The following is a 27,496-nucleotide window of genomic DNA, read 5'->3' as shown; positions in this document are numbered from 1 at the left end:
ATATTCTTAGCTGACTGGAGATCTCTGAAAAGAGATGTCCTGTTTGAACCATCTAAGGTTATAAATGATTTCTGTGTTTTTTCAGAGTTAAGACTGACAACAATAAATATAAATTCTGAATTTCCATGTTTCGTCTGACCAAAACTGAAGCCAGGATCTTAGCTTTACACAATTCCATTAATTTTAAGTTACTATCTTTTTTTTTTGCTTATGTAATCACAACATAAGGTAGTGAGTTTGAGCTCTCTGTGTAATCTAATGAAATACTTTAAAAATCTTGAACTTAGTGCTGATTTGGATAAAAGACATAACCATGCTGAAACAGCATAAGACGCAGTCAGTAACCACAACTTGCCAAGATGCACACAGTGAATGTTTATTTTATAGTTGGCACATGTCTATGAGATCATATCACCCCCTGCCTCTGGTACAGTTCTATTTGGAATTAAATAGTTACTATAGCTCCAGTGAGTTAATCAGACAATGAAAGAACTGTATAGTTTAATTTTGTGGCAATTCATATTAATTCTTCACATTGTTTGACATTTTGTGAATGCAGTAATTCTACCCCATGAGATTAATTAGCATTTGAATATTGCACTGTTTTTGGATGCCAAACAGGACTGGAAACATAAGAGAGCAAATTCCAAACAACAGTAGAAGCTTTATTCATGCTAGAAGAGTTTAATAATCTTATCATGTTCCTGCAGTCCTCTGCAAACTTTGACCTTCATAGCTACAAGTGTTCAGTCCTGGGAAATGCTTTACATGGACTTTGTTTCAGTTGCTGAATTCTCAGAGCAGCAGCACCACAGACAGTAGTAAGTGAAGCAGTTCTGTTCAGTGAATTGCAGGAAACCTGTGAAGAAGGCTGTGGCAGCAACAGCAAGAACAACTGACATGGTAGGCCAAAAACGCGGAAGAGGTGTGAATGATGACTACAGACCTGTTGTAAAGTTTCAGCGTAAGGTAACAGTGCTGTTTACTTTTTCTTCTTGTGCATCTTCATTTGGTTTCTGCATTTTGTAGGGAAGAAGGTTTTGAATAGCCTTGTTTTATTTATAACTAGCACCTAAGTAACATTGTCCCTGAAGTACCATGTATTTGAAGGTTTTACTAATGAACTGAGATGGAGGCATTCATGTGAGGCATTCTATTTTGATGTGCTCCTTGAAGCTCAGTAGGCAAGATATGATAGAAGTCTTTATTCAGATGTTTTGCATATATGTCTCGTCAACCACACAGACACCTATATTTGGTAAAGACGGTCATCATGAGTTAAATGTTGCTAACATCATCACTAGCTGGGCATATCCTGGTAATGAATAGGCTAGGTAGTGGGACTAAAATATCCTAAGAGGTACTAAAGTAGTAAAGGACCTGTAAAGTGGTGGTTGGGGGTGGGATGCTGTTAAGCTGGTGATTGAAAATTATGCAGAAAGCCTGAGAGGGTGCAGCCAGTCAAACATGGAAATCACAGTTTAAATGGCTCCTCGTATGAAAGCATCCAAGTTAGTACCCCATATAGAGTGGTGGTTAGAGACAGGAGAGCAGAATTCCATGCACTATACATGCAAATATGTACTGGCGAAATTCTCAGAGGTGCCTTGCATCTTGCAGGTGGACAAAGAAAATATCTCAGTTGAATAACTGGGCCTATAACAAATGATCCTGATATGGGCATTCCCTTTATGAGCTTTTCTTCAAGTCTGAAAGTAAGTCACCACTATATACTTTGTGTTGTCTGATCTGTATACCGAGGTTAGGAGCTGCCCAGTTTATCCTATATCTGGCATGGACATTGAAATCAGATAGTATTAATTATAAAGCAGTATAAAAAATGGAACGTAGCTAACATTGAATGCAAGCAGATATATAAAAGAATCATAAAAGGTTTACCAGGGAACATGGCCTAAGTGCCCAAGGTGGCTGCCTGAAAACAAGGGTTTGCAAGTAATGTTTGAAGTTATAAGACAAGATAACCTAATAAGTGATAAAGGATCTGTAGGAAGCCAAGTTATTACTAGAACTGCTAGTGATTTGTGTTAGTTCCCGTACATACAACAACAAAGTTTAGTGAAGATTTTTCATTTCTTGATGTATTTTCAAGTTCATGTTAACAGTCTGTATATGCTTTTGCTAAGGTCTGTAAAACCTATATTAGCCATTCTAGTAAATAACTGCACTGCATTTTTCCATTGAAGTGGTGTAATTGCAGGTATTAAACACTAGTTTCTCTCTTATGTGATGAGTGACAGGTTAGTTCAGGAGTTGTGTTTGCTTTAAGGCAGTTTCAGCCCAATAAGTTACAGAGCTAAGTGTCTAATAATTTTCCCAGTATCCTAAGATGTTATTGCTGTGTGCCTTTGAACTGCTGCTAATTTGTGATAGTTCCAATACGTACGACAACAAAGATAAGAGAAACTTTTCTCATTGTTGATCTGTTTTTAAGTTCATTTTAACAGTATTTGCTTTAGATAAGATCTTTAATCCTGAATTATTCATTTCAATACATAATTGCACTGCGGATACATATAAAAATAATAACGTCACCCTGAGGCAATGTACTCCAAAATCCACCAACAATCCAACTAATAAATAAAACAATTCCACAGGATAACGGAGTAAAACAAGGCCGAATAATTCCACAATCATCCACTATAAAAAATTGCACTGTGTTTTACCATTTAAGTGGTCTAATGTTTGGCAGCAAATCCTAGTTTCTTTCTTATGTGGAGAGTGACAGGTTAGTACGGGACTTATTTTTGGTTTGATGCTGTTCCAGATCAGTCAGTTATAGAGTTAAGCGTCTAAGAATGTTCCAACTCACTTACCCTTTTGTGGCTGTGTGCATAAACCCAGTGTATATGCTGTTATCTGTCCCTTATGACATAATTCCCCTCACTCTCCTTGTTTATTGGTTCATCAGTCTCGACAAGCGACTTAGGGGACTATGAAAACACAAGACATATTTGGAAAAATAACAAAAAAGTATGGACACGACCTGGATACACTCCAAAAAGAATTATTTATTCACAAATAAAGTCAGCGCTTTCGTACAGGATAGTACCTGTACTTCTTCAGACACCACAAGACAATACTGAATGCAAGTCCTTATATACACTCTCCCAGAATGTAAATCTAATGAGCTCTGTCACATGGTCAAGTAAACATTAATTACTTTAAATTAAAGACCTAGCTTGGAATAATATAAGAAAACATGTTCTGGTGCATTGATAATGTGTTTAGCCAACGCATTCTCTATCCTTTTATTCCTGATAGCATAAAGGTGTTCGTACATTCTGTCTTTTAGTCTTCTGTCAGATTTTCCTATGTAAAAGACAGGACACATTTTACACTGGGCCAGGTATATAATGCTACAAATGTTGCAATTGTATCTACCATTGCATGAAAATCTCATATTCCTGATTTCAAAAGAGAGTCCTGTGCTCACATGTTTACAGTAGGGTCAGTTTTCACATTTGAACATTCCTTTAATCCTAGGATTGTCTATTCTGCTCTGTTCCAACAGACAGAATGTACAAACACCTTTACGCTATCAGAAACAAAAGGATAGAGAATGTGAACACATTACCAATTCACCAGAACATGTTTTTGAATTCAGAGTTATTGATACAGTTGACACAAATATTAGAAGTGGTCTGACCTCTCTGAGATTGGAGAAATGTGAATTGTTGTGGCAGCTAAGATGTGATGCATTTAGGCACCCAGGGATTAATGAAATGTGCTCCATAGCTTGCATATTAAACTGAGGAGCCTTATAAGTTAAAGGCCTTCATTTTCTTTGGTATATTTATTTCAGAATTTTTTTTCAGAAATTTAGATTGTTCAAATTGTTCATTTTGTGCATTCATCTATGTTACTATTTTTACAAGGTATTTATATTGAAATAGATGAATTTTAACATCCTTATGGGTCATAAGAATGGTTTTACATATTTATTGAGTTTTAAACAGGACATACATACACATGTATCTTTATATCTATTCAGTCCCTTGTTTTGATCACACATTTTTCACCACACTTTTTATCTTTCGTCACAATAATAATAATAATAATAATTTTTATTGTCATTTATATCCATTTTTTTATATAATTTCTTATCTAATTTATTAATATTCCTTCATGTTTCAGTCTTCTAAGTGTTATTTAACATTTTTACCAGGTATTAGTGGTTACTTTTCCAATATACTTCTAATGTACACTTCTGAGGTATTTTGAAATGTATTTTTCAATGTATTTTCAATGATTTTCTTATACTATTCCAAGCTAGGTCTTTTATTTAAAGTAATTAATGTTTAATTGACCATGTGATAGAGCTCATTAGATTTATATTCTGGGAGAGTGTATATAAGGTCTTGCATTCAGTATTGTCTTGTCTTGTCTAAAGAAGTACAGGTACTATCCTGTACGGAAGCGCTTACTTTATTTGTGAATAAATAATTATTTTTGGAGTGTATCCAGGTCGTGTCCATACTTTTTTGTTATTTTCCAAGTTTGTCTTGTGTTTTTATAGTATCCAGTTTGTGCTTCAGTATAGATACTGACCTTGGACTTAGCACTCCTTCTTTATTTCCTGAGGAATCCATGGAGGTGAATACTACCCAAGATATTGGTGCCTTAATCTGCCTGATACATGCCTTGAATAAGAAGGTGAATGATTTGGCCAGTATGGTGGCTAACAACTCTAACAAATCAGCCACATCTCCCAGTCTCAGGGAGGGTCATTTGCCCTCCACTACAGCTGCTTCTATGCCTGGTCCTGGGACTTCTAATATCTCTAGGCATGGACAGGAGAATTCCAACGTGCGAGGGATATCACAACACCTGAATGCACCTACTACCTATGGGACTGCTAACCTGAATGGTAATGTTACTGATAATGTTTCTGCTTCACAACGCCCACTTTCATCGACTCCTAACACAAATGTAGCTTCTCATTCCAACTCTGATACTGTGGACAGTTTGTCTAGATGGTTGCAGCCTATGCCGCATTTCAACCCAGTTAACATTTCTGTCTCTAATATACCACCAGATATTAGCACCAACCTTAGGACTTTGGACACTTATTAATTTAAATTGAGAAAACTACAGCTGGAGGTATTATACTTCCATGACTGCATCAGTAGAGGTAATGTGCCAAAAGGCTTAAGAACATGGTGCTATCCTACTGGGTTAATTCCTGATTCTCCTTTTCATTTAGAGCTCATACAGTTATTCAATCAGCAAGGTATCCAGTTGATGGAATGCTTTATTAAGAACTATAACAAACAGATTAATTCTTTAGAAGAGAGTATATGTGTTTTGGATGAAACTATTAAAAATAACAGTGATTTTTATAGGTATAAGTTTGATTACGACTGCATCTTTACTAGTATAGATGCACAAATTCCGTGCTATCAAGCTTAAAAAACTTAACAGGGATGAAAATGAATACAGCAAGAGAAGTGCTTATCCCCGCCCCCCTGAGTCTCAACAATGGGGACTGACAGATCATCCATTCAATCAGATGCCTAGAATAACGAGTGGTGATGACGTCATATGTTTTAACATGCCTGAGGAAGGAGATGCTGCTTTACAAGCAGCTGAAGCACCCAGACGTAGTGAACGGATTCAAAATCAAAGAATTAACCATAATGGACAGAATTCTACAAATGGATTACATCGGAATAACAGCATTAATGATCAAAATTTTCAGGAGAACCAGAAATCTGCACAGGGGAATCCGAGTTACAGAAACAACAGAAAAAGGAACCGCAGGAACAAACGACAGGTTCAGAGATGATTGACATCACTTTATCTACTACTGGTGAGTCTATTTCTCTTTCTCCCAGGCATAATAGTAACTGTTCCTAACTTGGGGTTTGAGTCTGATTCTGTACACATTACCACTGACTGCATGAGCAATAGCTACTTACTTTACATAAGTGAATCTGTTTCCCCTCCCTTGGATGATAATCCTACTTTAATGTACCCTGAGGGGAGACAAATGAACATAATTCATAATACAAGGGGTGACTTTAAAGTTTTCTACTTTTCTTCCTTCCCTGTGCACAGTAATTTAGCAGACATTCTTGCTAAAGGGATGACTTTTGTGCCCTCCAGACGTTTAGATCTACCAAACAGCATTATTGACTTGAAACTTTTTGTCAGAAAGCTAAATTTAAAACTTCTTTTGGGTACACACACTGTTAATCGTAATAATGAATTTCATGTGTATAGCACTTATAATCCTGTTCTTAACCACACCTTAGCAGCTTTTGAACAAATTTGAGAGTTTGATTTATGAAATATTAAAATGTTTATATCTTCCATGAGCACAACTACTGTTATAATTTGAATGTTGGGGGCATTGTGATTTTTGATTATGACTTCTATAAAATGAAAATGCAACGTATGTTAGAAACAGATAGTTATAAACTAGTATCTTTGAATGAGCTCAATGGGGCTTATAGGAAGATTAGAACATTCTTTAATGATATATTCATAGAAGCACGTATTACCTTAGAGATGTTTAACTACCTCACAGTCCCAGCACCACAGATTCCAATCATATTTGGAACATCTAAGATTCATAAAAATTTATAAAATCCTCCTTTGCTCCTTATTGTTAAAAGACGTAATTCAATTACTTACCCCATGGCCAAATTTGTGGATAATTTTCTTAAGTAATTTTTAACAGATGAAATACAAGTCTGCAAGGACTCATGGTCCTTTTTGGCTAACATCAATGGGTTGGATTATACTGAGGATTATAATTTTGTTACAGTGGATGTTAGGACTTATACACGGTGATCCTTCATGAACTAGGTATTGACTGGATTAGCCAGCTGTTAGTCCAGAAAGGCATCAGTGACAATGATCTGTACTTAATACAAGAATTTTTAGATCTAATTCTCACAAATAATTTCTTTTTGTTTGAAAAATCTTATTATTTGCAGACCAAAGGGGTCACCATGGGTTCACCATGTGGGGCCAGTTTCTCTAATTTGGTCATGGTGTATTGGGAAAAGGAATATATTTTCAAGAACAATCTTTTCCAGGAATATATTCATTACTACACACTTTACCTTGATGATATTTTTATCATCTTCAAGGGCAATGCATATATTTTCACAGAATTTATGTCTTTCATCAACAGCACTACATACTTTCTCAAATTTACTAGTGAGTTCCACAGGGAAACCATATCATACTTGGATATCAGTTTGAGTAAAGATAATGTCAAACAGTGTTACATGGCCATTATCTTCAGAAAGGAAATGTATTCTAATTCCTTTCTGCATTACACTAGCTCTCATCCTGACCAGCAGAAGAAGTCACTGGTCAAAGGGCAGCTAGTTAGAGTGGCCAGAATGGTATCCAAGTATCATGACTTTTTAAGTGAATGCCAGTTCCTAAAAGAGATGTTTCTTAAGCGTGGTTACCCACAGCCCCTATTAGAGGACATCATAAAAAAGATCATATCTAAGAGAGCAACAGGGTTTTATAAAGCCATTTTAAATGATTCCTTACTTGTGAATGGGAATGACCATAGCTCTTTCAGTCTACATAATAATAGACTCACTATGCATTCCTCCGTAGATCCATTTAGAAGCATTTATTATTAAACATATAATACATAAGAATTGGGACTTAATAGTAGCTGATACAAACTTAAGAGTTAGTTTACCAAGTAAACCTAGAATCATATTCAAGAAGGGTATTAATCTAAAAGCCATGTTGGAACAGAGGAGAATAGACAATCCTAGGATTAAAGGAATGTTCAAATGTGAAAACTGCTCCTACTGTAAACATGTGAGCACAGGACTCTCTTTTGAAATCAGGAATATGAGATTTTCATGCAAGGGTAGATACAATTGCAACACTTATAGCATTATATACCTGGCCCAGTGTAAAATGTGTCCTGTCTTTTACATAGGAAAATCTGACAGAAGACTAAGAGAAAGAATGTACGAACACCTTTATGCTATCAGGAATAAAAGGATAGAGAATGCGTTGGCTAAACACATTATCAATGCACCAAAACATGTTTTAGAATTCAACATTATTGATATAGTTGACACAAATATTAGAGGTGGTCCTACCTCTCTGAGATTGGAGAAATGTGAATTGTTGTGGCAGCTAAGATGTGATGCATTTAGGCACCCAGGGATTAATGAAATGTGCTCCATAGCTTGCATACGTAAACTGAGGAGCCTTATAAGATAAAGGCCTTCATTTTCTTTGCTATATTTTTTTCAGAATGTTTTCCAGAATTTTAGATTGTTCAAATTGTTCATTTTGTGCATTCATCTATGCTACTATTTTTACAAGGTATTTATATTCAAATAGATGAATTTTAACATCCTTATGGTTCATAAGAATGGTTTTACATATTTATTCAGTTTTAAACAGGACTTAGTACATGCATACACATGTATCTTTATATCTATTCAGTCCCTTATTCTGATCACAGATTTTTCACCACACCTTTTATCTTTCGTCACTATAATAATAATTTTATTGTAATTTTTATCCATTTTTATCTAATTTCTTATCTAATTTATTAATATTCCTTCATTTTTCAGTCTTATAAGTGTTATTAACATTTTTACCAGGTGTTAGCGGTTACTTTTCCAATATACTTCTAATGTACACTTCTGAGGTATTTTGAAATGTATTTTTCAATGTATTTTCAATGATTTTCTTATACTATTCCAAGCTAGGTCTTTTATTTAAAGTAATTAATGTTTAATTGACCATGTGATAGAGCTCATTAGATTTATATTCTGGGAGAGTGTATATAAGGTCTTGCATTCAGTATTGTCTTGTCTTGTCTGAAGAAGTACAGGTACTATCCTGTACGAAAGCGCTTACTTTATTTGTGAATAAATAATTCTTTTTTTGGAGTGTATCCAGGTCATGTCCATACTTTTTTATTATTTTCCAACTCAGGGGACTATTCAGGTTGACCAAAGCCAACTTTGAGACAAAAGTAGCCGCCCAGGCTAAGGATAACCATAAGACATTTTTCAGTTAAGTATGCAACCTTAAGGGGAACACCCAGCAGTATGTTGAACTAATAATAAACATAACTCCTTATACCAAACCAGAGGATATAGCAAATTTGCTGGCCGATACATTTAGCTCTGTTTTCACCCTCTATCACCTTAACCCCCAGGAAATGCCCTCTACCATTTCTCCCCCAACTATCATTAAAGAACAGGTCTTCACTGCACTCTCCAGATTTGAAAACACTCCATCAGTGGCACCTGATAATATCCCAGGATGCCTCCTAAAAAGCTTGAAATATGACCTGTCAGGCCCACTAGAATCTCTATTTAACCACAGCCTCTAGGCAGGTTTCATCCCTGGGGAATGGAGGACTGCACTAGTCATCCTTCTGCAAGAAGGGAAACCATCAACAGACCCAGGGAACTACAGACCCATATGTTTGACTAGTCTTATATGAAAAGAATTATAGTGGATCTGATAAACACATAGGAAATCTTCAAACACTGGATCCTGGTGGACTTCTTCGAGAAGAGCCACTGATAAGAACAAAATGGTGCTATGCCCAACAAACAAATAAAAATTCCCTCATAAGTGTCAACAAGTCACTTAGGGGACAATTCAAGTCAAGTAGCCTCCCAGATTATGGATTACCATAAGGAATTTTTCAGTTGAGTACACATCTTTAAGGGGAACACACTGCAGTATGTTGAACTAATAGTAAATGGAACTCCTTATACCAAACCAGAGGATATAGCAAATTTGATGGTTGATCATTTAGCTTTATTTTCACCCTGAATCACCCCAGTTACTGCAAACCTAGACCTGGCAGAGGTATTTGACACAATACCTCACTTGGGTATCATAGACAAAATCACAAATTTAGGTATAAATCCCTAAGACACCCAATGGATAGCCAAATGGCTCACAGATAGGGCACATGAAGTTAGGGTGGAATAATCCACCTCCACTATGAGGCCTGTTACCAGTGGTGTCTCATAAGGCTTGGTACTGGGACCTGTCCTGCTCAGAATATACTTCTCTGAAATCAAGGCAAATATAGAGGGTCTTTGGCTGACCAAATTTGCTGACAACTATGGACTTCCAAGATGGCTGCACATTGAGTAACAGCTTAATTCTGGCTGTTCCAATGTGAAAACAAAAACTTAGCAGAGAAATCCAGTGGACCTGGATTCCTGAGAAAATTTCAGTAACTAACTAGTAAGTGCACTGACTTGATGCCAGGAAAAAAGAAATACAGAGGATCTGATGGAAAATCAGTTACAAAAGGTGAAGAAGAAACACTTACTGGGAAAAGTACTGTAGCTATTCAGGAAAAAGAAGTGCAAGCTCCAGACATTACTTCAAGTAACCTTGAGGAAAGTATAAAGCAATTGCATACAGACCTGACAAAATAAATGAAACATTGCTGGAGTATAGCGACTCAGACAATAAAAGGCTGGAAAAAAATGGAAGAAGCTTTAAACAGCTACTGAGATGAAATGATAAAACTGCAAAACTCAGAGGTCGAAATGAAGAATACGCTCACTGAATATGAGACTGCACAAGAAGAGATGTTTCAAAAAATAATAGAATTAGAAGACAGAGCACGTAGAGAAAACCTGAGATTTTCTGCTGTACCTGAGAAGCTGGAAGGAACAGACTGTATTAATTTCAAGAAAGCACAAATAAGCAACTGGACTGGTATTCCACAACAGGAATTGTTAATTGAAAGGGCACATCATATGTACTCTCCAAACCTGGCTATGAGAAAACAACCTAAACCTTTAATAGTAAAAATGCAATCTTACCAACAGAAGGAGTTGATTCTGACAAAACTGTGGCAAACAGACAAAGTACTAAAAGTGAGAGGCAGCAGAGCATTTGTGGAGAATGACTACTCATTGTACACCAGACAGAAGAGGAATACATTTATTCTATTATATAAGGAATGCCAAGAAGCAGGCATGGTATTCAAACTGTTGCACCTAGCTATCTTCAAAATATTTTTCCCTGGAGGAACAAAAACATTTTTTGATGAAGTACATGCTAAGGAAGAAATACAAAAGTTTGTTCAACAAAAGTGAGCTGTGAAACAGAAGGAGATTCTGCTTCTTGTTCTTCTAGTAATAAAGACCACAGAGAGACCTTGCCAGCAAAACACTTTCCAGTGTTTCAACTGAAAATGCTTGATAGAGGGAAAAAGCACAGGAGTTGAGTAGAAGAATCAAGAGTGCATTGGCGATGAAGCAGAGGCAGGGTTTGGGAGACTGAGATGAACAGGAATAGAGCAAAAAAATCTGGAAATATTGGACTAACTTGGACTTTGACAAAACTTGTAGGGGACTCACCTTACTTCATGTCATTAACGTTTGGAGACTAAAATCAGTAACTTGGAAACTGACAAATGTGGGATTACAAAGCCATAATTATATTTGTGAAACAAGACAGCACAAGAAAATCTGGAAATATTTGACTTGTTTGGACTTTGTTAAACTTGTAGGGGACTCTAAAGCATATGCCTTACTTCATATCATTAATGTTAGGAAAATGCTCAGGAGAGGGGGAAAAGAGGGAGAGAGTTAACTGTAAGTAAAACACATTTCTTCTTAACTGTATTACTTAAGTGGTGCATTATTTATTTTTGCATGTTATAAAGTAAAGTTTTTTCAATTATTTGTAAGTGTAATGGGAATACTAATGTAAATGGGTGCTTCTGTTTATTCTTTTTGTTTCTATCTCCCCTTTTCTCTCTTTCTCCTTGTTTACTTTTAAGAAATGCAGGCACTGCAATGTAAAAAGGGGATCTGGTTAAAAGAGCATGACAAAAGAAAAATTAGTGTGTTTTTCTCATTCTTGCATAAGAGAATAACTGGATTAAGGCCATTAGCTTTATTTAGTACCAAGTTTTAACAGAAAACAAGTAAATGAAAAATAATATTGAATATTATAAGCTCTTTTTTTCTAGTAAATAGTCCTGTATCTGGTTCTCATGTCACTAGTAGACAATCTAATAAAGAGAATGGCTTTGATAAAATGCTTTCTGAAAGGATTCAAGTGTTTTCTCAGCTGAGAGAGTTATAAAGGTAAGGCAAAACCAGACAGCACTTAATAGAATGACAGGCTCTACCATGCATCTTAACATAGATAATCTTTCTTTCTATCTGGATTCTGTGTGTGCGTGTGCCTGTCAGTTTGGAACTTTTGTTCCTACTAAGGGGGGTAAAACTTCAATATTTGAAGTTGCACATATTTTTGTGTATTATTATTATTAAATTAATGGGTTTTAGGGGGTATTGGGTGTCTGTGTGTACTTTGTTTTGAGGATTTTGAATAAAACAAAAATTTCTGGAAGATGTGATATAGGCTCAAATGGAGATGACAAGAAACAATTGTATAAAAGACTAACCTGCCAAACAGTGCACGCATGTAACACAAAAGTTAGAACTAGACATTTAACAAAAAAGCTCTTATACATAAAAGGTGGGAATAATAATCCCTCAAGAATATGATTCTTTATATAATGTCTTTAAATGTTAATGGTCTCACAGATAAATACAAAAAAGAAAGAGTAGTGAAGTATATTGAAAATGTAGAGTGCAAATAGCTATGCTACAGGAGACACACTTGGCAAGAATTAAACATGTGAATTTGATAAAAACAGTTTTCAGTATGGTTATTCAGTGGAATAGCTGGGGCAAAGGAAGAGAGAAGTACTTATATTAATTGTAAGAGGAGTTCCAATAATAATAGAAATGGAAAAAAGACAATAATGGTAGATTTGTAATACTAAAGGGCTACTGGCAAGGGAGGGGGGGGTTACACTAGCATGTATTTATATTCCACTGAAAACTGCTATATGGAGCTAAAAAAAATTCTGGGAGAAATAATCAGCTTTCAGCAAGGACTATTACTTGTTGGTGGGGACTGGAATTTGATTTGTAACAGTGAAGATGTGTCTGGGGGCTCAGAAAGGGGAAATATAACACAGGAGGGTAGATTTTTAAATATTTGGCATGGAAGATATGAATTCAGTACTAGGAATTCAGAGTTAATTTGGATATTATTCCCCAGAATATAAAAAAAACTGGGCTAGGCTAGACAGAATTTACATTTCACGGGAACATGTGCATTTAATTGAAGGTCTTGATACACACCCAATAACTACTTCAGATCTTGCACCAATAATAACTAAAATAAAAACACAGGGTAATGAAATAAAAATGAGACACTGGTGCTTTCCCACCTATCTGTTGAAAAGAGAGGAATTTATGGGATAGGTAGTGAAAATTATTGAGGAACTATTAGAGAAGATAGAAACTTCTGAAAATATAACTAGGGAGTTGGATAAAATTAAACTGGAATTAAAAAACAGGGTGGAAATAAAAGAAAGGGAGATATGGTTAAGAAATAACAAAAATTATTTAGAGGAACTTACAAATATTAAATTATTGCAAAATAGGGGGAATCTCACAGAACAAGAAGAGGAGCAACTACAGAATGCTAAACAGAAAATAAGAGACCACCTCGCTAATATACACGAGTTTAGAAAGATTGCAGTGCAGTGGTGCAGCAGTTAATGTTATCACCTCACAGCAAGAGGTTCTCTGGTTTGATTTGTGGCTAGGGTGCCTTTTGTATGGAGTCTGCATGTCCTCCCTGTGTTCGTGTGGGTTTCCTCCGGGTACTCCAGTTTCCTCCCACATTCCAAAGACATGCATCTGGACCTTTTCTTCCTGGGCCTCTGCTGAAAATAGGCTCTGTCCTAGTCAGACTTTCCCAGTCAACAACTGTTAAATAAATAAATTGCTGTAAAGCAACTGTTTTTTTGATAATAATTCTGGAGCACAAAAACTTTTAGCACAATGACTCAGGCAACAGAAAGTAGAAAGGGCTGTCACCAAGCTTAGGGATCCTATAACTAGGAAGATAACAAGGGATCCTGTGGAAATATTAGAAATATTTTGGAAATTCTATGAAAGTCTGTATAAATCAGAGAAATATGGAAATCAAGAAAAGGTACAAATGGAAATGTTTATGGAAGAATTAAATATACCAAGGGAAAAGGGAGAGGAGGCTCAATTACTAACAGTTAGGATAGGAGGAGATGAGATAAAAATGGTGATGCATAACTAATCTACAGAAAAGTCCTCAGGTAGAGATGGTATACCTGTGGAAGTTTGGAAGCTAGGAGTGAAAAACTGATAAAGATCTGGAAGGTTTTGTTTAATAGCATTTTAAGAGGAGGAGAAATAACAACATCCTGGAAGAAAACCATAGTAGCTGCAATACCTAAAGAGGGTAAAGATCCATCAGATCCAGCTTCATACAGGCCCATTTCAATACTAAATCATAATTATAAAGTGTTTATGTCTGTAATGGCTAAAATAATGGCAAATATGATGCCAAAATTGATAGATATGGATAAATGTGGTTTTGTGGAGGGGAGGCTAACATTTGACAACATAAACAGAACAGTGATGATCCAGAGGGAAGCTGAATGTAAGAAAATAGCACTATTGCTGGAGGGTCTTGGTGCAGAGAAAGCATTTGGTAGAGTAAGCTGAGATTTTATGAGCAGAGCAATTGAAGCATTTGCATTCCCTGATAAAATTATAAGGTTGATTAGGAGGCTATATGAAGGATAGGAGACCAAAACTGAAGTGGGTGGGGTTTTGTCTGATAATCTCTTCTTGAGGAGAAGAACCAGGCAAGGGGTTTCCTCTCCCCCCTTTGTTATTTGCATTATATTTAGAACCATTGGCAAAGAAAATAAGGGACTCAGAAATTCAAGGATATAGCTGGTATGGTAGTCAGGAGAAGTTGGCTGCATTTGCAGATGACATTATTTTATACCTGACAAAACTAGAAAGGGACATTACAGTGCTGTGGAACATATTGAGACAGTTTCAAACCTTTTTGAAATACAAAATTAATGAAGCTAAAACAAAGTAATAGTGGTAAATTATGCACCTACATACAAATTGGTTCAGTAATATGCATATTTATGGGGACATGATAAAGTGAAGTATTTAGGAGTATAGATTAAAAATGATACCCATGTACCAGTTAAGGATATGTGAAAAGAGACTAAACAAAAGATAATACAAATGCTGAGAAAATGGAAGCTCTGTTATATGGATATCAATAGTAAGATACAAGAAGTTAAAATGTTTTTAGTCCCTTTAGTCTTATACACTGGTCAGCCATATTTTTATCAACCAGAGTAGAAGTTGTGGATAGCAATTAATAAAGAGCTGAAGGATTTTATCTGGTAGGAGAAGATGGCAAGAGTCAAGTGGGATAAGCCTATTCTTCCAACAGAATAGGGCAGATTGGGATTACCTGTGTTAAAGGGATGTTTCGGAGCAACACAGTTAAGGCTCCTATACATAGCACAAGCAGAAAATTAAAATTGAAAGTGGAAAGAGAAGATGATGAAACGGGGGAAACTCAAGTAACAGGGAGAGACTGGGATTTTGGATGCAGACCTTTGAGGGCAGCAAAAATAATCATGCAGAATATTATATTCATAAATTAGCAGAAGGTCTTCTGAGAACTAAGACAACATGGGAATGGAGAAAGGAGATTCTGCCAATAGGAATGACTGCAATTAGGGATACAGACAATAGGCAAGAGGAACGAGAATATATTTGAGAAAACTGGCAAAGGAACCAAGGTATTGGTAGCAAATAACTAGAGAGAGAGAGAGAGAGAGAGAGAGAGAGAAAGATAATAGAATGGGAAGATGCCAAGAACTTTTTTGGACTGCGGGCTAGAGATTGCCTTCCATATCAAGGATCGATATCAGAGTATAGGCAAACAAAAAAAAATAGGGAATCCTAAACAAAATACCAACACTGGTAGAGTTTTTAGTAGAACCTAGAACAGAAGTTGTCATTAAGAAAGGACTAATTAGTAAAGCATAGAAAATATTGCATGATAACTATAAGAATCAATCAGAGAATGTTAGGAAAGATTGGGAGGAGAGATTAGATAAGCAATTCACAAAGAAACAATGGGGGGATATATGTATGTCTGCCAAATATGCAACAAAATCTAGACGATTTAGAATCTTTGCCTGGAAGTGTTTACATAGGTATTTTTGTACCCCAAGCGGACTTCAAATATTTTTTCCTCAGGTAGATAGCAAATGTTGGAGGTGTGATGGGGAAGAAAGAGGTAACTGGGAACATCTTTTCTGGGAGTATAATGAGTTGGCAGACTTTAAACTTTCCCTGCAGACTGCTCTTTTGGAGATGCTGGGTAAGCAAATTGGAGAAACTAGGGAAATTATTTTTTTGAGCTATGATACGGAATCAGAATTGCCTAGACATAGTAAGGCCTTCCTGAGTCTAATTATGAGGGTTCCTATTAAATGATCGAAGACACATTCTTTTGAATGCGTCTTGATCAAACTTAAAAGCACGAAAAGGCAAAATAGCAAAACAGCATATAACAAATTCTTTCCCTGGGAAAGACATTGTTTGGCCGCTTCTGTTACTTTGCTGTTTTCGTGACTGTAGTGCGATCTCAGAGTTGGTATATTTAAGTAGTGGGTGTGGGGGGCGAAGCCTCCCACTTTATGTAATGTTTTAAAAAATTTTTTTGTTTTGTTTTGTGGAACAGCGATTTTTTCCCTTGGAAAAAATCTCTGTTCTAAGCATTCGAGATTGTAAGCTTTCGCTTACATGGGTTCAATAAATCATCGTTCACTTTTTTAAGCGTTCAATGATTTAACATAATCCCTAATTATGATGGCTGCCAAAAAAGCAATGACTAGAAAATGGAAATCAAAGTCTAAACCAACTTTACTAGAAGTTGCAATGATAGTTACAGAGATTAAACAACTGGAACTGGGATCTTTAGGAAAGGGTAGGAGCAAATTACATAGGAAAAATGAGAAATGTGGGCTCAATACATGCAGAGGAGGAACAAGGTTTAAAACACAGCAGGATTTGAATGAGCTATGTAATGGTTGACTAACAATGACTGAATATACTACAAGTGATGTATAATATTTGCAGCTACAGCTGTGTCGGCACAGTTTGGAATGTATAATGTTTGTAGATGAGATTGTGTCTCTATGGTTTATTTTTCATTTATATAAATGTAACATGTACTATGTCATACATGATAATTAAAGTAAGATGTTTCTTTTTTAAAAATGCTGATGACTACAAGATGGGTGTAAGCACTAAATCCCAAAAAGATGTAGATATCCTGCAGGAAGGTCTGACACAGACCAATAACTGGTGCCAAAGCCATGGCCTAAAACTCAATGCAAAAAATGCATAATTATACCATTTTTTAGACATCACCCCTGCAAATTACAACATTGATAACATTCCCATAAGAGAAGGCTCATTGCTAACAGACTTGGGACCTCAGTTTGACAGTAACTTAAACTTGATTAGCATGTGACCATGGTGGTGAGAAAATTCTTCTACATGACACAACTTATAAACAAGGGTATGGCATTCAGATCTAGATCATAGTTCCACTATACTCACCCCTAATTAGACCAATTATCGAGTACAGTGCACCCTTGGGCATATACCTGACCATAATTTTGCAACATCTGGGGTGTCCACAGAGGTTCCTCACTAAAAGAATACTGGGTGCAAATAACATGTTTTATGCTGACCACTTCAAAGCTCTGTCCCTGTACTTGGTCTCTTACAAACTACTGATGGCTGATGTATGCCTAACCAAGCAGCCACTCTCCGATCCAGCCATGATGGATCTGCTACATATTCATGAAAAAAAAATCAGCACTAAAATTACCTGTTCTAAAGATCTAAAACTTGTCTGCAACATAAACAAAATATGTTGGAGGGACAGATACATGTCTCAAAGATAGCCCCTTCTCTGGAACAGACTCCCTATTCATACGAAGCAGTGCTCTTCCCCAAGCTTATTCTAAAGTAATTTGGAGCAATAGATGAGAAATTGCAAATTCACCCTTGGCTTGTTGCCTGTGTCCCTTATGGACAAGGGCAGCTTGTAGATGCCCTATGACAAAGGAATATACCAAAGCCATTTGAGTCCACAGACACTGAGAAATGGGAAAACCTGGGCATGAATGGCTAGGCTTAAAAATGCTCTAGGGCTGTTAGCCTAGTATCCTCTTATGATCCCATGATTCCCACATGAAATAATCAGCCTTCATAAGGAAATATTACTTATAAGTGGAGACTACAACTTGATTTGCAATTGTATGGATGCATCAGGGAAACCTAGAAGGGAAAATATAACAAAAGAGGGTAGATTTCTTAAGATATTTATGAAAATATTTGGTATGGAAAACATGAATTCAGTAGTAGGAACTCAGATAAAATTTACATATTATTTTCCAAGATACAATAACTGGGCTATACTGGATAGAAATTATATTTCACAGGAACATGTGCATTTAATTGAAAGTTTCAGCACACATCCAATAACTATTTCAGACCATGCACCAGTAAAAACTAGGATAAAAATGCAGGGTTGCATGTTGCATCTCTCAGCTTTTCCCGGTTAGGGGTCGCCAGAGCGGAACTCCGGTCCGCTAATGATTGGCAGTAGATTTTTACATAACGGCTTGCCAGGCCTGACGCACAACCTTCAACGAAGGTACGCCCATTCACGCATGTCTCCACACAGAAGATGCTTTAGCTGAGAATCGAACAGGACAACGTCTTACTGTGAGGTGACAACGCTACCGCAGCACCACCACCGCAGCTATAAAAATGCAGGGTAATGAAGTAAAAATGAGATAATGGTGCTTTCCACCTACCTTTAAAAAGAGAGGAATTTAAGGAATGGGTAGTGGAAATTATTTGAGAGTTATTAGGTAAGACAGAAATTTCTTCAGAAGTGATAGCTAGCGAGTAGCATAAAATGAAAGTGGAGTTTAAACACAAGGTATTAATAAAAATGAAAGAAATATGGTTAAGAAGTAATAAGGATTATTTAGAGGAACTGACAAAGGTTAAAGTATTGCAGGGGTCTAAATTAAAAACTCAAACGTTTACTTACCGAAACACCTAAACGCTGACACATCTTCATCGAACCATGAAAACATTGATTGTCCTGAAGCGTGAAATTCGAAATGTCTATTTGTCATGGTTGGCCCTTCTGCGGTATAGCTCCGTAAGGTAAGTGTGCGATAGTTACGGACCTTAGGGTTAGGGTGTGGGTTAAGGTAAGTGCATAGATGGTAATGTATGTTAGAATTAGTGTAGGGTTAGAAGTAGGGTTTTATTAAGTATATGTGTGTGAATTATTTACTTTGTTTGGGTATAGCTTTTTAAGGTAAGTGTGCGATAGTTACAGACCTTAGGGTTAGGGTGTGGGTTAAGTTAAGTGCATACTTGGTGGTATATGAAAGATTTAGTGTAGGGTTAGAAGTAGGGTTTAGTTTAGGCTTAGAAGTAGGGTTTTGGTTAGTGTATGTATGTGGTTTATTTAGTTTGTTTGTGTAGGTAGTATGTAGCGGGCGGTGGGATGGGACAACTATGACATTTCGAGTTTTTGAATTTCGTGGTTTAGGGTGTTCAGTGTATTTGCGGTTTATGGAATATGTTTCGGTGTTTAGGTGTTTGGGTAAGTAAACTTTCAAGATTTTGATATAGACCTGTATTGCAGAATAGACAGACTCTCACACAACAAGAAAAGATGCAAATACAGAGTGCTAAAGAGAAAATAAGGGAGTATTTGGATAATATGCATAAGTTTAGAAAGATTGCTGTTTAGCTTCTGTTTTTGAGAACAACTCCAAAGCACAAACATTTTTATCACAACAACTTAGGCAACAGAAATTACAAAAGGTTGTCGCTGACTTAGGGAAGACTAAAATGAAAATCCAGAGATCCTGTAAAGGTCTTAAGAGATATTGAAGGAATTTTATGATTTTTATTTTATAAAGCAAAGAAATGTGGAAATCAAGAAAGAGCACAAAATGGAAATATCTATGGAAGACTTAATTATGCCAAGATTATAGGTAGATGAGGCTCAGCAACTAACAATTAAGATAGGAGGAGATGAGATAAAATGGTGATGTCTGACTAATCTACAGGAAAGCCCCCAGTTTTAAATGGTATTCCTGTGGAAGTTTGGTAGTTAGGAGGGAAGAAAGTCATAAAGATCTGGAAGATTTTGTTTAACAGTAGGAGGGGAAGCACCAACATCTTGGAAGAAAGCTGTGGTGGCTATATTAAAGATGGTAAAGATTCATCATGACTAGCTCCATATAGACCCATTTCAAATTTAAACCATGATTATCAAGTATTTATCAGTATACTAGCTAAAAGAATGGTAACGATATTGCCAAAATTGATAGATATGAATCAGTGTGGTTTTGTAGAGGGGAGGCAAACATTTGACATTAATAAAACAATTAATAATCCAGAGAGAAGCAGAAAGTAAGAAAATTCTGCTGTTGTTTTTGGGTCTTGATGCAGAGAAGGTATTTAACAGACTAAAATGGGATTTATGAATAGGGCAATGGAAGCATTTGCATTCCTTGATACAATAATATGATTAATTAGGAGGATATGTGAAGGATCAGTGGCAAGAATTAAAGTGGGAGGGTTTCTCTCTAATATATTATGTTTGAACAGAGGAGTCAGGCAAGGATGTCCTCTTTCCTTTTTTGTTATTTGCTTTATATTTAGTGCCATTGGCAAGGAAAATAAGGAACTCAAAAATTCAAGGATATAATTGGAATGGTAATCATGAAAAGCTGGCTCTGTTTGCAGATGATATTATTCTGTACTTGATAAATCCAGAAAAGGATATTTCAGTGTTGTGAAACATTTTGACACCGTTTCAAGTCTTTTTGGAATATAAAAATGAATGATGATGATATAACAAAGGCTATAGCCATAAATTATGTACCCACACACAACTTGGTTTAGCTAAACTCATATTCATGGAGACGTGATAAAATGGACTATTTAGGACTATGGATTAAAAGGGCTACTGTTATGCAGCTAAGGATATGTGGAAAGAGATTAAACAAAATATAATAAAAAACAACTGAGAAACTGGAAGCTCTTGTTTATGCATATGACTGGTAAGCTACAAGCAGTAAAAATATTTTAGTCCGTTTAGTTTTACATATAGGTCCAGCATATTTTTATCAACCAGAGGAGAAATTGTGAAGAATAATTATTAAAAAGAGTTGAATGAGTTTATCTATGAAGGGAAGAGGGCAAGAGTTACGTTGGATAAACTGATCCTTCCAATAGAACAAGGTGATTTAGGATTGCCTGATTTGAAGTGATATTTTACAGATACACAGTTGAGACTCATAATGTAAAACAAGCAGAAGGTTAAAATTCAAAGTGGAAAGAGATGATGATTATGAAGCAGGGAGGAAGTTCAAGAAATAAGGAGAGTGGAATTTTGGATGCACATCATTAGCTAGGATAATAAGAACCATATAGCATGTTATATTCATAAAGTAGCAGAAAGCATTCTAAGAACCAAGCCAACATGAGAATGAAGAAAGGACATTTTACCAATAGGGATGACTGGCTGCAAGTAGGGGTGCCGGAAATAGGCAAGAGGGGCTGGAGTTTATTGGAGAAATCTGGCAAAGGAACCAAGGTACCAGGAGCAAATAACTAGAAAGTGAAATGTAACAGAATAGGATGAGGCCAAGAAGACCTTTGGACTGCAGGCTAGAGACTATCTTCCCTACCAGGGTTTAATATCAGAGTATAGGCAAAGATAAATATATATGGGCATTCTAAGTGAAACAGCTGTTTTGGTAGAGTTTTTAGCTGAATTTAGAACAGAAACTGCTGTTAAAAAAAGAAACAATTAACAGGGTATATAAAATATTGCATGATAACTGTAAGAATCAGAGGATGTTAGAAAAGATAGGGAAGAGAGACTGGAAAATCAATTTACAACAATGGGAGGGTATATGTATGGCTCCCAAATGTGCAACAAAGTCCAGAAGGTTTAGGCTTTTGCTTGGAAATGGTAGTATTGGTATTTTTATACCCCAAGCAGATGTCAAAGAATTTTACCTCAGACAGCAAATGCTGGAGGTGTGATGGGGAAGAAGGAGGTAACTGGGAACTTATGTTTTGGTAGTGTAATGAGTTGCCAGATTTTATAAATTCCCTACAGAGTACTCTGTCAGAAATATTGGGTGAGCAAATGGTTGTAACTAAGGAAATGATTCTTTTGAGCCGGTTCACAAGCTATGAATTGCCTAGACATAATAAGATCTTAAGTTTAATTGTTAGATTGCCAAAAAGCAATTAGTAGAAAAGGGAAATCAAAGTCTAAACCAACTGTATCTGAAGAACTGAGTATTGTAAAAAATATAAAAGCTGTAAAAGAATTTGAATAGGTATGTTTAGAAAAAGGAATGAGCAAATTACATAGAAATAAATGGAAATTGTGGGAACAATACATACAGAATAATATCCAGGAAGATGAATGAGGTTTAAGGGAAGACAGGAATTGAGCAGTTTATACAATGATGGATTGATGATAGTTATAAGAAAAGAAAACATGTGTGATGTATAATATACGTAAATGGAAAACAATGTTAATATGTTTTCTCTTTTCTTTTCTATTAATGTATGTTTGCCTATGTCTTAAATGATAATTTAATAAAGGTGTTAAAAAAAATGCAACTTCAGCTGCTTTTTGCTGATCAACAGAAAGTGTCTTTACAGTTAGAGCTTTTTATTCTTTTTTATGGTTGATCTTATTTTAGTTTTCACTAATTTCTTCTTTGTTGGCTACCAAGCAGTGTAATTACTAGCTTGAAACAGAATTTTACTCAAACTGATAACTTTTGTTGGCCTTTTTAACAATTTATTAATTCTCACACTGGGAGAGTTGTAATCAACATGTTCCTCATTTAGCCATCATATTGCAATTCCTCACATATATCCATAGGTTCATAGGTAGGTACTAGGCTATCGGCCCAAGGACCTATGTAAGTCTAGCCAGCAAGGTACCATAGCTTATGCCACCCAAGAAAGTTATTTTCCTGTGCCACTGTCCAGCAGAGACACAGAAGTGATCCCCAGGGTGTATTTCCTATTTCCCATCCACTCATCAAGATTTTTCTTGAAAAGTGCTAATGAAGAACTTTGCTTGACATAGATGGGTAGCTTGTTCCAGAGTATAAGAAGTCTCTGGGACATGAATCTATCCCTCCAGTGTGTCCTGTTTATTGTGGTGACAAGGTTTAGGTCCCTAGAGCATGTAGCTTGGAGGGATTGGGATTTCTTTAGGTGTAGCATATCCAATAGCTCTGGGTTTGACATAGCTTTATATGTTAGGCAGAGATCACCTCGGAGTAGGCAATATGCTATGGAGTAAGGCTGGAGTTTTTTGAGGCAGTTAGTGTAGGGAATTTGTTTGAGGCCAGTAATCCTGTCTGTGAGGTACTTCTGTGGCCTTTCCAGCTGCTGCAGATGTCTTGTGAGGTACATTCCAAAAGGGGCGTTCAACTCTATAATGGGTCTAATGAGTGACGAGTAGAGGGGAACAATGACCTCTTTTTTCCTGGATGATAACCCTTTTATGATGAGGTGTGCCACGCAGGACTTCCTGACTACTGTGGCGGTGACTATCAAAGGAGAGACTACTGTCCACCTGGGTCCCAAGGTCTCTTATCATGCATTCAGTGTTAAGTAGATTGCTGCCTATGTGGTAGTTCATGGGTACAGAGTTTTTACCAAAGGGGATGACACTGCACTTTTTGGCATTGAGCTTGAGGCCATGATGATCAAATACATCATCAGAGTCTATCACTTAGTTCTTGTGCAAGGTTAATGAGGATGACATTTCTGCATTACAGTTTGAGAAGAAGAAGAGTCTTCACAATTACTGTTTTAGTTTCCGGAGCAAGAAAGCCATGCTGCTGATTAATTTGAGTTCCATGTGATCAGCCATGTCATATGCTGGTCCAAACAAAACATTAGGAATTCTGTCTAGCAGAGTGTGCCAATTTTGTTTTAATTCTGAATGGAAATTCTGAGAAGTGTGGCTTTGTCACTACGTATTGAAATGCTGCTGCAGATTATTGCATCATATTTGTCCACATTTCGGGAATGCCTCTTTACAAGTAATCAGTTTTCCAGTTAAGTAAATGCTGATTAGATGGTTCTCTGAACTTCAGAAGAAGTTTAAGATAGACAATCGATGTGGAATCATGCATGTAGAATCTGCTTTCACACAGTGATGACACATTGCTTGTGAATGAAAGGAGGCTGAGCGTGGATACTTAATAATACCTATGGCAATATGCTTAAGACAGGGTAGAGCTGGTTGCTATCTAATCTACTAAATACTGTAGTGTGTGTGTGTGTGTATGTGTGTGAGAGAGAGAGGAACCAAAACAAGGATATAAAGAGGTAGACAAGCCTACTTTTCATGAGTTTCACTATACTAGGGCACAATGGCTCACTGGATCACACACCCTGGCTGTGAAATAATGTGCCCTGGTTAGGGTTTTGATAAAAGTTCTGCTAAATATATGAAATTAAATTTCAATTAATTTAGAAGTTTGTTTAAGATGACCCCTTCACCCCTTCCAGCCAGCAGCAGCAACTTTGCGATGATTTGCTATGGCAACCATACTTTCACAAAAGCACTGTCCGTCCCCTGTATCATATGCAATGAGCCATGGCACGAACACATTGCTGGCTTTTTTTCAGCATATAATAAGCATTATTGTTATATAAAAGTAATTTATAACATTGTAACTGCAGCGTGCTTTAAACATGTCCTCAGATGGCTGTCATTGTTTATTCAGGTGGTCTTTGGACTCATCACATGGGCAGCAGGAAGGCAAGTGGTAAGTTGTATGTGCAGTGAACTGAGCTGATGTGATTATGAAAACAGAAGCAGATCTGTTGCTCTTAGTTTGGAGCAGTAGATAGTGCTGACAGGTGAGCAGGTGTTGGCAGCTTTGTGTACACATCTGGTTGCAGTGCACTCTCCTCCTCTTCTTCCTCCCGTACAGGATGTGAACTAGCTATTGTCATGCTGCTTGATTAGCACTTTACAAAACCTGGGAATACAACCTGACAAACTTTGAATAAAAAGGTATGGATAAAGGGCGCATTCTGCTTGTTATCATTTTCCTGCCTTGTAGAATTTCAAGTTTTTGCTAAGCTGTGAATGAAAATCATACAACAAGTTTATACAGGGACTCATTCTTACAACCTGTAAGTGCTGATGTATATAAAAAAGAATCACTTTGCCTAATGATGCCGATTTTTGTTTCCATTTATCAAATTACTGCAAAATGATAATACTGCATTACTGTGCATACTTTATAAAATGGTAATTATGGTATAACTTAGTTTAAGGTTAATATGTACACTTTCTAAACTTTTATCTATTTGTTGGGCATTTTAGGCTAAATACTGGCAAATGTTAAACTGGCTTTTCAGGAAAGTGCAGTATAGTGCTGGTTATCAATGGTTTAATAGCTGAAATGTGCAGCAGAATTAGGGAAGTAGTTGGCTCACTTTTGAACTGACAAACTGTTTTGGTATTTTGCTCTTCATCTTGCCACCCTGCTGGGCTAGGAGTGTAGATGACAGTCATTAATGTGTTAAAGGACTTGTCCCAAGGATATCAGATGTTTCTTTGATCACATGTAGTTGGGGTGGAGTGATGCAGTGATTTGACTTCTAAGAGTCTGTATTGAGAGGTGGGAAGGTGTGTTGGTGTTAGAGGGAGTCTTTCAGGGTATGCAATTATTATGCATTGCTGCAAGAAGACAGTTATAATGTTTTCAAGATTAATTCTACAGCCTAAATTGCCTTATAACTAAGTATAGCTGAATAAAAGTAATTTTTGAATGTCATGTTTTCATACATGTAAATAGTCAAGCATCTACTGTATTAACATATGTCAAACTTGCATCCTTGTCCAAGTATTGTTGCATCTAATGCTGTCTTTCAATGGACTCTAGCATCAATAACTTAATAACATCCAGTAAAGAGCTCATACTAGCCTGAAAGCTTGAGTAATTGCAAAACATAAATCGGTCCAATAAAAGGTATCTCATCACATTTGTTTTCCATTCTGTTTGTGTTTTCTGTTAATGGATCAACACAGCATTTCTTGTTTTTTTTCCCTCTCAAAGGGACACTGTTTATAGTAACTCACCATCCAGCTCCTTGACCCTCTTATTTGTATTCTTGTCCCACAGACCTCAGGATACACAAAGGTTCGGCCATAACTGGCTGTTGTTAATGAGCATAGCAAGCCATAAGTATGAGAAAAAAGTATACATAACTATCATCTTATCTAATACCTAGTGCCTGTCTTTTTCTGCAACCAAAATCATTAACAGCCCGCTGTTATAAAATGTTTACTTGCCTGAAACTGTCCTTTTCCATGAAAATATCAATGTTTTCTGACGGTCTTTCTAATTACATATCACAAAGGCTCTAAGGGTGGTCTACTGTCTATTTGTTTTGTCTGTTAGACTGCAGAGAGCTCTGCAATGATCTGGATTACTTGACTGCCTTCTGCAATATTGAAAGCGTTGTAATTCTTGCATGAACAGAAAACTGTACTGGTCTCAATATCTGCTTATCAATTCCTGCCATCTGTGAAAAAGTCCATATACACAAAAAATATATACCTCTTTTAGTCCCCTTAATAATAGATTGCACTATCCACTTGCTTTCAGACTAATACATTTACATGACTGCAGTACAGTAGGACAATAACTTTTAGTTTTTTCAATGGCAGCATTGCACAAAGATTTAAGAATATGACCTGCTAATGAGATTTATTCTGTAGCCCTAGGTTATCTCCAATAGTGACAGTTATCAGCTTTACTTCAGAAAAGTAAGGCCTGCTTCTGTTTGTAGCTGTTCTTTTTCTGAAGTGCTCTTGCTCAAATGAGAGAACTTCAGGTGCTATCTGTTTGCTTCTGTTATTCTTTTGGCATTTAAATCACTGTTTTTCTTGCTTACAATTAGCTTATTTCTGACCTCGTGTGGAAACATAAGATGATGGAAAGTTGTTCTGATCATACTAGAAATAACTCAGAAGAAATATTTTTTTCTATTTTTCTACTGTGGTTATCATTATTTTGCTTTCTTGCTGAATTTAATGTCATGTTTGTTTGTTTTTCAATTGAAATTATTGTTTTCATTGTTTACAATTTGTGTTTTTTCTGACCTAGTGTGTGAACCATCTTGTGGCAGTTGCAGTGAGAGTGATTTTACTACGTAGCCAGGCACTATATGGTCACATTTATAGCTGTTTTTCATTGATCTATTTCTTTTTACTGTTTGTTATATACTGAGATCAGGTGAGCCTGAAAAAATCCTGCAAAAAACACAAGCTTCCCATACACCCTGATTGTATATAAACCAACTCCACAGTCACACCAACTCAGAAAAGGGAGAAATTCCTCCAAAAAGGGAATCATTTCCAACAACTGACTGGCTGTTATTTCCCATGGAGGAACTCTGATCATTAGCGAGTT

At 36.4% G+C, this 27,496-nt stretch overlaps 1 protein-coding gene across 1 annotated transcript in view; it reads left to right on the top strand.

Moving 5' to 3' along the window:
- Positions 1-744: 744 nt before the first annotated feature.
- The window catches only part of PCYT1B (phosphate cytidylyltransferase 1B, choline), a 1,205,847-nt gene continuing 1,179,095 nt past the window's right edge, over positions 745-27,496 (top strand). Inside the window, exon 1 of the mRNA XM_044072303.1 lies at positions 745-969. Coding sequence (XP_043928238.1) covers positions 901-969 — 69 coding nt within the window. The 5' untranslated portion in view covers positions 745-900. The remainder of the gene's footprint in view (positions 970-27,496) is intronic.

The sequence above is a fragment of the Protopterus annectens genome, chromosome 5.part0 (assembly GCF_019279795.1).
Source record: "Protopterus annectens isolate FY-2018-M chromosome 5.part0, PAN1.0, whole genome shotgun sequence".
Taxonomy (NCBI): domain Eukaryota; kingdom Metazoa; phylum Chordata; order Ceratodontiformes; family Protopteridae; genus Protopterus; species Protopterus annectens.
Note: the sequence above shows the minus strand (reverse complement) of the source record. Positions and strands in the feature narration are given on the sequence as shown.